A 13,475-nucleotide genomic window follows, 5' to 3' on the forward strand; every position below is an offset into this window, starting at 1 on the left:
CGACAATCAATCGTAAAAAAATTAAACGCAAATTCTGGCTTTGTGCTTGCTGACGAAACGGTAGATATATCCAATGTAGAACATCTATCTGTTCCGCTACATCTCTTCTGGAAATCTTCACGAGGATTTTCTTGGTCATGTCCCAGCTATGGGTATGACTGGACAAGGCCTCGCTTCGTCCATTCGGCATTTTCTTTACAGCCTTGGGCTTAACCTAAACAAAATTGTAGGCCAGGGCTATTATAACGTGGTAGTGATGAGCGGTCATCTGAGGGTTGTTCAGGCGGTCATAATCCAACAGTACCCGAAGACACTTTACATACACTGTGGCATCCACAGTCTTAACCTTGTCATTTTGTCTGTCTGCTCTATTCTACCTTTTAAGCATTTTGTTCGGAAACCTATCTCAAATTTGCCATTTCTACGGTACTTCATCATTCAAATCCCGAAATGTAAAAGAAAAAATCAACGAAATATTGTCGGATTCGCGAAAACAGAACCTGACTGGGCTCTGCGCCGCAAGATTAGTCGAACGCTACGATTCAGTAATGCGTCTTTTTGAGCTCTACTGGCCGATTTTGCGTTCTCTCGAAGCTCTCGAGGGAAACAGTAACGCAGAAACATATGCAAAAGCGTCGCAAATGCTGGATGTCATGAAACAGTCAGTTTGCTATGTGTCTTTATGTCGTAAAGGAACTTTTTTCTTCCTGACGTTGCTTTTGTGCAAGACTCTCCAGTCGGTTGAATATAACTTGGATGCCGCTTTTAGACACGTAAACTCTGTCGTTTCCAAAACACAAATATAATGCGACAAAATGCTGCCACTGCCTTCACAACTACTTTAGGGGTTGAGATGACTTGACCAATAACAAGAGAGGGAAGGAACTCTCATCTTGACGCTCTCGATCTACTCGATGACTATAGAACCTCTCTGTTTATTCCTTTTAGAGATCACTTTATCTCGGAGCTGAAACAGCGCATTGTGAATTATTAAATTGGGAGCTTTGTCGTCGGCTGGCTGTCTCAAAGACAAAGAAATGTTCATTATTAACGTGATTCTTGAGGACACCGGTTAGTTTGCTTTGACTAGTGCTAGAATATAGTTTATCACCATGGATGTTCAAACTAAGATGTGGGATTTGCAAGGAAAGAAGAACAGGCAACTATATTTTTCCAGGATAAGGGGTTGTTGCCCAAAACAAAACACTGTGTCAATGGATACGCCATGACTTTGTACTCTTACAAGAAGCAACATTTTTGGAAGTGCAACACTAGGCCATGTTTGAAAACCGTCAATAGGTGGTTATCTAACAGTAAAATACCATTTGTTATTGTAGTTCGTTTCATTTATTGCTGGGTTAACGAATTGTCGTCTATGGCATGGTATCAACAAGAGCTATGCATTTCTAAACAAACGGTTGTCGATTGGAATAACTACCTCCGTGAAGTGTGCGTGTTTTCTGTGCAACAGAAAAACTGTGTGAAAATTGAAGGAATCGGTCATATAGTGGAAACAGATGAATCCTTGTTTACAAAAAGATGAAATAATGCAGAAAAAATCTTACCGCAATAGTGGATGTTTGGTGGAGTGTGCCAAGAAACCCGTGAACGATTTTTAGTGGAAGTCCTCGACTGAGGAGCAGAGACTTTACTCCAACAAATTAAGCTTAACATAGAGCCAGGATCAAGAATCATTTCAGATTGTTGGAAGGGCTACAAAACAACTTAGCTTGAACAAGCAGGTTTGAATCATTTGAAAGTGAACCACAAAAATAATTTTGTCGACCCAGAAACTGGCGCCTCTACCCAAAAAGTAGAGAGAATGAGGGGTTCCGAAAAAGGTGGGAGTAAATGACACCGAGATATATCCCGACATCATTTACATTCATACTTAGTAAAGTATATGTGGTGAGTGGCAATAAAGGCAAAAGCCAAGTTCATTTTAATGCAGTTCTTGATGATATATTTCTGCGTTCTGGGAGCATATTTCCAAGTTGTAGTTTTCGTAATTTTGCTAATAAATTATTCTATTTTCATCATATTTTGTTTGTTTTTTTCATTAGCATTAACCAAACTTAACTTCTCGAGTGTGTTTTATATAATAGACAAGTACCCACTTGCCCCTTCGAAGATTCTATCTGTTGATCCTAAAACTATGAAACTGGTGTCTTTGCTTGATTCATATGGTGACATTCTTCCCGGGCCCAACTGCTTAAAGCAAAAGGTTGAGCTTTGGTGGATCAAATGGGAAAAAAGTTCTGATCTCAGAAAGACCTTTTAGGGTCTATCTTCTCTTCAAGAATGCAACTCCACCTTTTTTCTAAATATTTTTCTTCTTTTGCATGTCCTTGCTACGTTCCTGTCAGTACTGATACTCCAGGAAGAAGATTCTTTACACTTAAAAGGCTAAAGACCTGCCTAAGAAATTCAATGGGACAAGAAAGGCTGAGTGATTTAGCCCTGCTTGTGGTCCCTAGAGACATTGATGTCTGCCCTGAAAAGCTTATAGCTATTTGTGCAGGAAGGAAAATCGCTTTTGAAACTTTTTTTTTTAGGTACTTAATTTATTTGACAAATATTCTTGGTGGGTTCTGTAAATATATTAGCCAATGAATACAAATACTTAGTCTGCTAATGGGCTACTGTAAAGAAAAGAAAAAAAGATGCCCATTAAAGATACAATTGTATGCCTAGTGGCCGCGTCTTCGTTCACAAGGGGCAGACTGACGGTCTGCACTGTTGACCGTTAGACTAAGACTACGGGATTTTTTACCCCCCCCCCCCCCCCCCAAAAAAAAAAAAAACAACAACAAACAGCAAATCCTGGATACGGCCCTAGGAAGGATAACTTCTGGACAACACCTAGGAGAGTCTCTAGCTTCTGATAGTAATTTGAATTTCAAGAGTTGTTCAGCTGGACTGAATATTTTTAGTTAGTTTTGTGATTTCTTCAATACATTTGTACTGGATTATATTATGCTTGAATTTATCCAAATTGCAGAGTGATTTTATAATAATTATCTTTTTTTTAGAACAGGGTGTCATTCTGTTGCTGTTAATGCGACCACATGGATTGCTTGGTGTTATGCTTGTGATAACGATGTCCATCTGGAACAATCGCCAAAACTACAAGAAGCTATTACTTTTTTAAGAAAATTAGCAGAAAAATCCCCAAAAGAGAATGCAGCATCAGTAAAAAGTAACATAAGGAAGACTCAAAGCCTTTCTCTCGTCACAGGTAGTCAATAATTTTGTTGATGAATATTCATATCCATTCTCATATAGAGGGCAAGGGAACTCCTCCACATTTTCTCCTCTTTTTCTTTCTAAACAGGTATTCATTAATTTTTTGGATGAATATTCGTATCTATTCTTGCATAGAGGACAAGGGAATTAAGCAGGGCAGAGGGCATTCGGTAATAAAGGAAACCCAGTAATGTCTGCTGTTGAACTGTGAGGGCTAAAGGCCCGAGCGAGCGAAAGTGAGTAAGGCAAACAGCCGGCTACTATATCTATCTGTGTAAATTTAAGGGTGTGTCCAGTTTGCCCAATTTAGCCTGAATCTGAGACTTTAATAAATATATTTTATTTATGTAGATTAGGTTAAAGAAATATTTTGTTACATATTTTATTCCAAAGTAAAGACTTTGAAAAGAGTATAGGAAAAAGCACGTTTAGGAGGAAAGTGAGATGTAAAAAGGTTTTTTGGCGGCATAGAAAAGAAAAGGAGGAATAGAAGCAGAAACGAACCAAACATAGTGATTTGTAGCTAAATAATTTGAGTTATAAAATCGAAATATCCTGCAGATAATCCTGGAACCAAGGATTGCAAATTAGGCTGTAAAAACAGAAAAAAAAATACGGAAAGAAAATAAAACTGGAATTCCTACTCCTTAAAAAATGGTATTGGTCTAAACTAAAAATGTGTAAATATGTTCTTGTATTTAAACTACTTTCAAAAATGGCCAGTGCGTAAGCTTTGTCATTTATGTGGTAAAGGAATACAATGGTGAAGTTTTTCCAGATCACGTTATCTTACAGCATAGTGACGATAGTGGCCAGTTGTGAGGGCCGAAGCTTGGTCCTCTCACTCTTGTGTTTCCTCGGCTGACCTTTTTCGGGTTCTCTTTTCTTATGAGCTCTAAATTTCATACGTTTCATGGCCATATTTTGTCAATGCCCTCTTTTTGTTTGAATCTAATGAAATCTTCTGGGAATCTATTCTGATGAAATATCCTATTTGAAATTTCCATTTTCTACAATCTTTTTATATTGACGCTGCTTCGAAAGAAGAACTGACATTAGATTAATAGTGTTTATTTTTTATGTTTAGTTCAGCATTATGGGTAAGAATGAAAAGAGTTTCAGTAATTTGATTACAATTCCAATGAAACGTTCTAGTGAGTCCGTTTGATTTTTCTCAGAAATGTGTCAATTAGTTTTCAAATAGAACGCACTGTGCAAGGTCACTAACGATGTTGAGCTGAGGGTTCTTGGCTGAAACGAAGCACACATTTTGAGGAATACACTTAAAAGGTGAAAATAAATGTTAGAATTTCCCAATCAATAAAAATACTAGGACAAACGTTCTATGTTTTTTTCTTAGATTCCATATACGTCAAGTTATTCGGTTTATTTGATCTCAGTTTAATTGTATATTTTATCTGAACTTTTGATTGGATTTCTTTGCAACTTACTTTGAAAGATCGAGCGGAAAATACATTTTTAGACTAAGTCGGGCAGATGCGGGAACATGTTTCTTGCTGTAGTTTAGAAATACTGAAAAAAAAGTAAATGGAAACGATTGTTGTTTTAAAAACCACCAGTTTTATATCTTCTATTTTTCTATTATAGTTTTTTCTATTTTTCTATTTTCTATTATATAGTTTTATATTTTCGCAAAACCACCAGTTTTATTCGTTCTCGCTTTTTCCCTATTCTTATCAGTTAAAACACTGTCTTCATAAAATATTATCAGTCAAGGTTTTGCGCTTTCATACCCATTCATTTCAAAGCCATCTATTTTCAAAACAAAGAAGGTTGTTTATTACTCCTAACGGAGGGAATATCCTTAATACTTTTTTTTTAGAGTCTTTGCCCGAGAAAGAGGGGATCAACCTTTTGCAGAAAGAGCCCAAGACAGAATTGACCCCCAAAGATTTGAAGAACTTGAAGAATGCAGAGCATGCTCTTTATTCACTTCCTAAAGTAAAGGGGTTAAGTAACTTAGGTAACACTTGCTTCTTCAATTCTGTAATACAAATAATGAGCCAAACTCATCTTTTATCGAATTTGGTTGATATCTACAATCCAGAGGGGACAGTATTGACCATTAAGGGTGGCTCACTTCCAGCCCAAGCAGAGCCTGCAAAAACTGAAAATACTGTTTTATACGTAAGTTTTTTAGTCTTTTATTAGGGTTTTTATCATTGACGCAGAGAAACTATATTTAACTTGTAAAGAATGTAAACGAGAAAAAATGACTTTATTCTTTTACTAGCTAAAAGAGATCCTTTTAGAGATCACTTTATCTCGGTGCTGAAACAGCGCATTAAACTTTGCCAAAATGTGTTGTCTCATCGCAGTATATTTGTACTGCGATGATTTTAGAAACCATACGGTAGAGTGTTGAGAGAGGGCTTGTTTTGATGAGAATCAAAATGTGTAGGGTAGTGTCTTCATTAAGTAAAGAAAGAGATTGTGCATCGAATGAAAGAATTGCATAGTAAAATGTCGTTTTCTGCTGTTTTGTGTTACAAACATCAATTTTGGCTGAAATAGGATTAAATTGCCGAAAGTCTAAATTCTGAGATAGCCATTTGATTAATTAACGTCTAAAGCTGGTAAATAAATGTTTGCAGTTCCCTAGCTTGAAATCGAGGGAAGTTATTCCGCGGACAATCGGACGGAACCAGAGGTCATAGATAATCAGTACGGGGCTCACTTGAACGGAAATTGAAAGTTCTAGCGCCTTTGTGAGTCAAGAAACAGATCGTGCCGCAATAACATGCTTTTTTTTGGCAAGAATAACAATTTTGGTCTCATAGGGGCAAATTTCCCATGACTGAAAATTCTGGCATTACTAATAGATCGAAAACTATTCAAAAGCTGGCTGCAAAATACCCCCCCCCCCCCAAAGAAGTGTTTAACGATTTTTATTTCGATTCTTCCTCTTATGCGAACTTCCGGCACAGTCGTCGGCCTGTGCCTCATTTGTCTGCAGTATATACCTTCACCTACTTCAAAGGGGTACTGGACATTGATGAACTGGATAAACTGCTTATCATATATTTTCGAGTTTCGTGAATATCACACATTTTAGTATTGATTTATGTGTACTAGTAACTCATGGAAATGTGAGGGGATGGGGTTAAATTGGCAAAGGTTTAGAAATATTTCGCGGAGAAAAAGACCTACGGTTTGGTTTGTTAATAATGGTGATGATCAGGATCATCTCCTTTTCGAAAATCCATGGTCAAGCAGGGTAAAAATAATTTTCCTGATAAAATTAATACGAATATCACTTATTCAAAATATATCCCTTCGTTAATGACTAGGCTCAGAAAGTTTTATTCAACTGGCTTTACATTCTGGAACACAAACATAATATTAGTGATGCCTGTTGTGCAAGTTTTCCTGATGCTATACATTAAAGGGATGGGGTACCTCAAAATTGTTTAAGGTACCTGTTTGTTGACAATCGTCCCTTTTGTCGGCAAGCTTGTGAATCAAAGTGGTTAGCACTACAGGGAACTCCCAAAGCGTCCAATTTACTCAAACGGTATCCACATTGAGCTGACTTTTATAGTGTTTTCTAAGCAGGTATGCTAGAACATTTTTAAGGACTGCCCTTTCCTGAATTTAAAAAATGAAAATTCTTCTCTATTTAGTCGAAAGAGAAAACACTTTCTGATGATGCAATTTTCACTAAAACTGAATATCTCTATCTCCGGCACAAAACGATAGAATTTAAATGATTCTTAAGCTTTCTGGGAAGGTAGGTGTCGGGTTTTAGTTTTCTGTCATTTATTTGCATCACTTTGCCAAGCTCTACAAGTTATGATAATGCTGCTCAGTCAATACTATATGATTGGCGACATAAAATAAAAATGTTTATAATGGACAAGATGGGGTGATCCTCCAAAGCACAGTATCCCCTCAAGTGGACCTTATTTTGTATAATAAATAGAATTTAATGAAAGCAGGATATTACATCAATTTTTTTAATTTTCTGTCTGTGTCTTCTCAAACATAACAATGATAATATACTCCTCGGGATTCTCATTTATATGGCTAATTTATGCATAGTTTGTGGGGAACTTAAACAAGATGGCTTTTCTGGTGATCATGTTGATTAACAATTATATTCTAGCGACCAACAAAAGTTTTGTTGACCTACATTGTGGATGAAAAAGACCCACGATCAAAAGTACTGTGTGTCAAACTTTTTGGTCAAATTAGTCGGGAAATTCCAAGGAAGAATATCGTGGAGGTTTTACAATTTCAGAAGAGAAAAAACAGTTACTCTGCCATAAAGGCTGTTATATTTATCATCAGCTTGATCTTTTACCTGAAATAAGACACCAGAAACTGCTTTCTTTTGTATTAGCTACCCTAAAACTAGAACTTTCATAGTTTGGTCAAACAGTAATAGCTTTATAAACAGTGAAGACTGCAAGAGCATACATTTTTCTTACAGAGAATAATGAACAGTGCTCAATTAATTTTGGAAATATCCTCGTTTATTCCCAACAATAATAATGATTTGTGTCCTCGCAAAAATTATTGTTTATCCACAATTTCTTATAAATAAATCTGTTCTTCCGATTGTTGGTCAACAGATTGTTGACCAACAATGTGTTAACCACAAACGGTCGGAAAAGGATGCAAAACCTATATGTAGTGTAGTGCCTCTTTTTAATAAAAACAGACATTGACGTTTCTTCTTGTTTGACAAAGATCCTTTTGTCTGATATATTTTGAAAATAAAAAAAGAGGGCAAATTATTTTTAAAACAAAAGGTTTTTCTAATGGAAGTAATGAGCGAAATTGACACTTAAAGCGGAAAAAGATCCAAAAGGAATCATGCAAGATCCAAAAGGAATTTTTTGATTAATCTTTAGTGTTTTTTGTACTTCGATATTTTATTTCACAAGATTCATGGATCATTTCGATCATATTCATTTGAGGACATCGAAAGAACGATGTATTGTTGAGACTGATTCATTCTTGTATTGAAGTATGCCATCAGGAAGTGAACTGTTTTGTTCAAAATATCCTTTACGTCTCTTATTCGAGTTCGGTTTTTTGTGTTCTGTTAACTTTTCTGGTCGAAGCTGTTTCTTTTGTGCTTTGGCACAGAAGTTTTCTCTATTTTGTCGTATGGTTTACGCTTAATTAAGCTAATTAAATCAGAAAATACTTTAACTTTTTACTAGTAGTAAAGAGTTCACTTCTGTTGAGCTCATTCTAAAGTATATACTTTAAATATTTACCACTGATAAGCTAATAAAAACGTGCTTAAACTGCTATCAATTGGCAATAATCTTAAACCCTTATAAAAGCTTGGTTTCTCTTTAGGAAGAAATCCAGATTACTCTCCAAGAAAAGAAGCCTTTAACGTTATCATTTTGTTCTTTTTTGAAAGACATGCACAGACAAGGGAGAGCTGGTATTCATAGAGGAGCAGGGTCTAATATAGTCAATCCAGGATCTCTTCTAAGTCAAATCAGAAAAAAGTCTCCAATGTTTCGAGATTCTGACCAACATGATTCGCAAGAGCTGCTGCGCCATCTCTTAGATGGGCTAAAAACAGATGAATTAGAGGTGAGTCTACCCCGAAGTAATCACCCTGAGTTTGGTTTTAAACGTCTCTGAAAATGGATAGGACTAGATTGAAATATGTGCCCTTTCGATAAAGGGCTAGCAAGTAGGGATTTTTCACTCGATCTTCTTCCGCCTCTGAGTCCAAGCAAATTCAGTCCCAGATTTTGCATTCAAGTCCAGTGGACATTGTCCTTTACGCGTCAATCCAAAATCAATCCAATCTTCCATTTCTTAATTCTATGACTATCTACCTTAGTTCTGCCACAGGAATGACGTATGGACGGGTGATAGATAGACTTATCTATCAACAATTGAAATGAATCATTTTTATACAATCCTAAAAAGGGCTTATCCTAGATTTGCCTCTCACTAACTCGGACTATTTGTCTCGGCTTTTTCTGTAATTAGCCATGGCTTGATGCATGCCCGCAACTACTTAATTTTATTAAAATCAAGTGATACCGAAGCCTAATAAGGCTTGGCCGCTTGTAGTCTAAAGGTGGAATACCGTGTCATAGGATGGTCAATAATTAAAATCCTTCTATAATTACAATCATTGGTACTGATACTAAAAAAATATATATATGGGAATTTAGAAGAATCGGAATCATAGAAATGGATCGAACAGGCCTCTTACGTAAATTGACAAGTAGTTATAGCTGAAGCTGTATAGCGGTGTTTAGTAGAATGTAAGACATTAAGGCGGGCACTAGGTCGAAGAAAAAAAATAATAGTTGCAGAATTTTAGCCAAATCTGAGTCGCTTGGTGGCGTTAATGTTTTTTTTCTGCGGGGCTGAGTTTCCATAAACTAAAAACTACATAGCTTGTGTTGAAAACAAACCTACTACATACCTATGAAAACAAAGGCTTGACTCTTTTTTCTATACACTTACTGTAGCACGGTTCTCTGTGACTAAGTTTCTCTGTGTTGTAATTTTTAAATGTTTTTTTTTCTTGCGAAATTTGGGTGTTTTGGATTTTGAAAAGCAACTTAAAATTGAGTTTTTTGGGAATTTTGTCTGATATGGCTTTGCAAGATAAATTCAGAAATATTATCAGGTTTAGAGGTCACCCTTTTTGCTCGACGCTTTTTTTTGTTATTTGGATAAGTTCTTCCTACTCTTGTTTTCTTTTGACTAATTCTATTGCGTTCATTTTATTAAGTTTTCTTCTTGTGTCGAATAAGACAGTTTTATAGGTTTATTATTTACTAATTTTTAAAGTGCTTATGCTATCCGCAATTTAAGTGAATGAATTTGTTTTGTTCCTCTTTAGCTGAAATAACCTTATGGTTTTGAATTCTAGTGCCAAGCTTGTTTATATTTAGTTTGATTTTGTATTTGCTGATTCAGTGAGATGTTTAAACCCCCCTGATTTCAATTTATTTTTTTTTTATGTTGAATTTCTTATGTAAATAATAGTTTATCTGATTTTGTAGTACTCTTAGTCAATTATTTAATTTGCTTAAATGACTTGAGTTAATATTCATAATTTTTTCACTAGTTCTTGATAGGAGAATATGAGAGGGACTAAAATCTCTCCCCTCCTAAGGGTTATTATATTTCACCAAGTCTATTATTATTAATCAGTTCATTTTTGTCTTTTTTTTATAGCATTCCTCCCTCTCTTTTGAAATCAATCCTAATTTTGTTTAGGACTTGAAAGTAACAATATCTTTCACTAAGTTTGTTAGTATCGAACAGTTCAATTTTTCTCTATAAAACATACCTAATTATCTCGCTAAATTTATAAGTCTTAAACAGTTCACATTTTTTCTCTTTAGAACATTCTTCCTTCTCATGTGAAGTTATCCCAATCTCATTTACAGCTTCTACCCAACAAAAGAAAATACCTTAAACACAAATATCGTTTACTAGGAAAAACAGTTGGAACATAGTATTTTAAGTATGTATCAGTTTTAATCAAAAAGTATTTCTCCATCTATGCTCCAGTCTAGAGCTAGATCTTGATTGTTCAGTTTAAGATCTTTAATATTAAAATATAATAGCAGCACTGTTAGAAGGCTGTCCCTGTTGGGGAAACTGGCTCGAAGGCCGGGTGGCAAAAAGATATAGATACTATCTTGTTCGCGTCCTGTCAGCTGAACTACATTGGAGTTGGTGATCACGTCTGTACAAGGTTCAAGGTTCAAGGTTTTAATCTTCAAAATAAAGCACAACTAAATATATAAACTTGCCTGGCAGCGAGGACACACGACAAATGCTCGGGCATACTAAATTAAAAGACGACGAAGAAAATATATATAAAAAAAAGAGAAAAAAAAACGTAACGCGACTTACCATGTCGGATCCAAGACTCAAAAAACACACAAATAAAACATTCTTAGGTGGGGTATCAGAGAAACCGGAGAAAACCAAACATAGGCCAAACCATTAACAATAATAAAAAAAAAATTTACCAATATATTAAAAGGAAACGTTGAACCAACTTTTAATAATAATCAAGTAAATTCACCTTCGAACTTTTTTTTACAAGGGAAGGGAAAGGCGAACAAATTCTTTATCATTTACTGATAAATAAAATTCAACAAGGCAATTACGTAAACTAAATCTATATCGCTCACATCTGATAAGTTGTAACTGCTATTTGTTGTAAGGTGCTATTTGTTGTAACAGAGAGTGGTAAATAAAACCCTCAGCTACATTTGCTAAGTTGGGTGTTATAGATATGGGTCTAAGTTGATCACAAGAATTTCAGTATGACACGGACATACATGGCTTTCCACATCTTTGTAATAATTGTTCTGTGAAACACTGGTTTATTACCGATGCAATTGGCTTGGCTAGGACAGGGGAGTAAACTTTTAGTAATTTACCGGGAGTTAACCTTGTTATGAGGTCCAGTTGTTATTTAGCCGTCCGATCGAATGTAATACTGCCGTTTCTGACACTTCTGCCATTTTTTCTATTCTACAATTGTTAATGATGCCACTCATTTGCTCGTCACTTATGGCTGGGTAAGCGGTACAAATTTGAAAGAAAAACTTGTTAACTTTAGAGGCTTTGATTAAACTACCGTTTGGGTTGCTGATTTGTACTTTTTTCACTAAGCCGTTTCACTGCGTCGTACTACTTGTGCGACTCTGGCTTCAGGAGGGGGGCTACTTTTTCCCGTACGTACCTTTTTCGGGAAGCTTGGAGGGCCGAAACGGCTTTATATACGTAGGCATATAAGTGAATATTCTACTCCAAAACTTTGAAAAAGTTCCGGGGGTGTCGAAAAGAAGTGATGGAGGTACACTTTTTCATATTCCCCCCCCCCCCAATAATTTTATGATTCGTAAAGTGGTCTTAAAATGGGGGTAAAAAGACTCTTTAATCCTTCCCCAGCAGATATTTTTTTTAATAAATTCCTTCCCCCCACCCCATGAAAGCAAAAATCCTGTGTATAACCCTGGCTGATGAGGATTAGAACCAAAACGAGTATTATGATGATGGACACTGTCAGTAGAAAGCAGATCGAGAGAATACAGCATTGAAGGCATTTTTGAAGCAACATCCCTACACAACTATCGAAAAAAACTAAAGAAATTGAGAGACAGGCAAGATATTCAGAAACTTATAGGCACTCTTCGTGGGAGATGAATCTGGCAGTGACGAGGGAGATGGAACAAACTCTTTTAGAACACAGATTCCCTTATTTTGTAGCCTCTGTAGGGGAGCCAGATGGCTAGTGAAGGTATTCAAGGAAACGAGGGGACAATAACTAAGGTATGAGTGAACAAGGGAAAAATACACAGAACGCATAGCATGATAAGGTCGGAGAAATTTAAGGCGATACATCATTCCAACATTTCGGCTTATCTTTAATTTCACTTTATCTATATGAGATTTATTTTACGCATATTTTACCAGGATTATAATAAAGAATGACCTCTTGCCTATACTAAATTTTATACGCCACTTAATTATAGTATAGGTTAGTAATTCAACAGATAGCTTTGCACTGGAACATCGTAGAGAGTTGTTCAATGGCTCATTTTAAAGGAAATTAATGGGGTTTTATAATAAAGAATGACCACTTGCCTATACTAAATTTTATACGCCACTTAATTATAGTATATACAGTAAGGACCGAAGGCTACCTCATAGTAACTAATGCAACAGGGAAAACAAAAAGAGGCCTGTTGTATATATATGACGTTATTATAATGATGAACTAGCTCTTGTCTATAATAACTTGCATATCCGGGTTGCAGCGGTAGCTAGCAACCTAGTAAGAGACGATCACGTCCAATGTTAAGAAATATAAAAACCCCTAACTCCTAAAAAAAGAGTCAGATCAAACAAAAAGTACACCATTAGAACCGCCTTGTCCGAAACCCCTATAAGGGAAACTTACCGCCCTTTGGCTTGAATAACAAAGAAAATATATGGGCTTGAAAATAAGGAAAATTTACTTTAACCACGTTATTCTCCACAAACAGGATATTTTTTTCTTTCCGCTTTTTTTCTCCTTAGCTAGCTGGGCACGGGAAAATCATAGAGAGCTATATAATAACTCATTTTAAAGGAATTTGCTACATATAGTCACTTTTGTAATTAAAAATAAAATACTTTTTAAAGTAGAATCAATTTTGTCAAAAAAATTGCGTTTTTGATGTATTTTCTTGCTGCAGTCTTTTCAA

At 35.8% G+C, this 13,475-nt stretch overlaps 1 protein-coding gene across 1 annotated transcript in view; it reads left to right on the forward strand.

Annotated features, from left to right (window-relative positions):
* Positions 1-13,475, forward strand: part of Usp16-45 (ubiquitin specific protease 16/45) — an 81,182-nt gene that overhangs the window by 28,323 nt on the left and 39,384 nt on the right. Inside the window, exons 4-6 of the mRNA XM_089086354.1 lie at positions 3,033-3,238; positions 5,090-5,394; positions 8,581-8,826. Of these exons, the coding sequence (XP_088942480.1) occupies positions 3,033-3,238; positions 5,090-5,394; positions 8,581-8,826 (757 nt within the window). The remainder of the gene's footprint in view (positions 1-3,032; positions 3,239-5,089; positions 5,395-8,580; positions 8,827-13,475) is intronic.

Source organism: Artemia sp. Qi Xiang Cuo, chromosome 1 (genome assembly GCF_049724085.1).
Source record: "Artemia sp. Qi Xiang Cuo chromosome 1, ASM4972408v1, whole genome shotgun sequence".
Lineage (NCBI taxonomy): Eukaryota > Metazoa > Arthropoda > Branchiopoda > Anostraca > Artemiidae > Artemia > Artemia sp. Qi Xiang Cuo.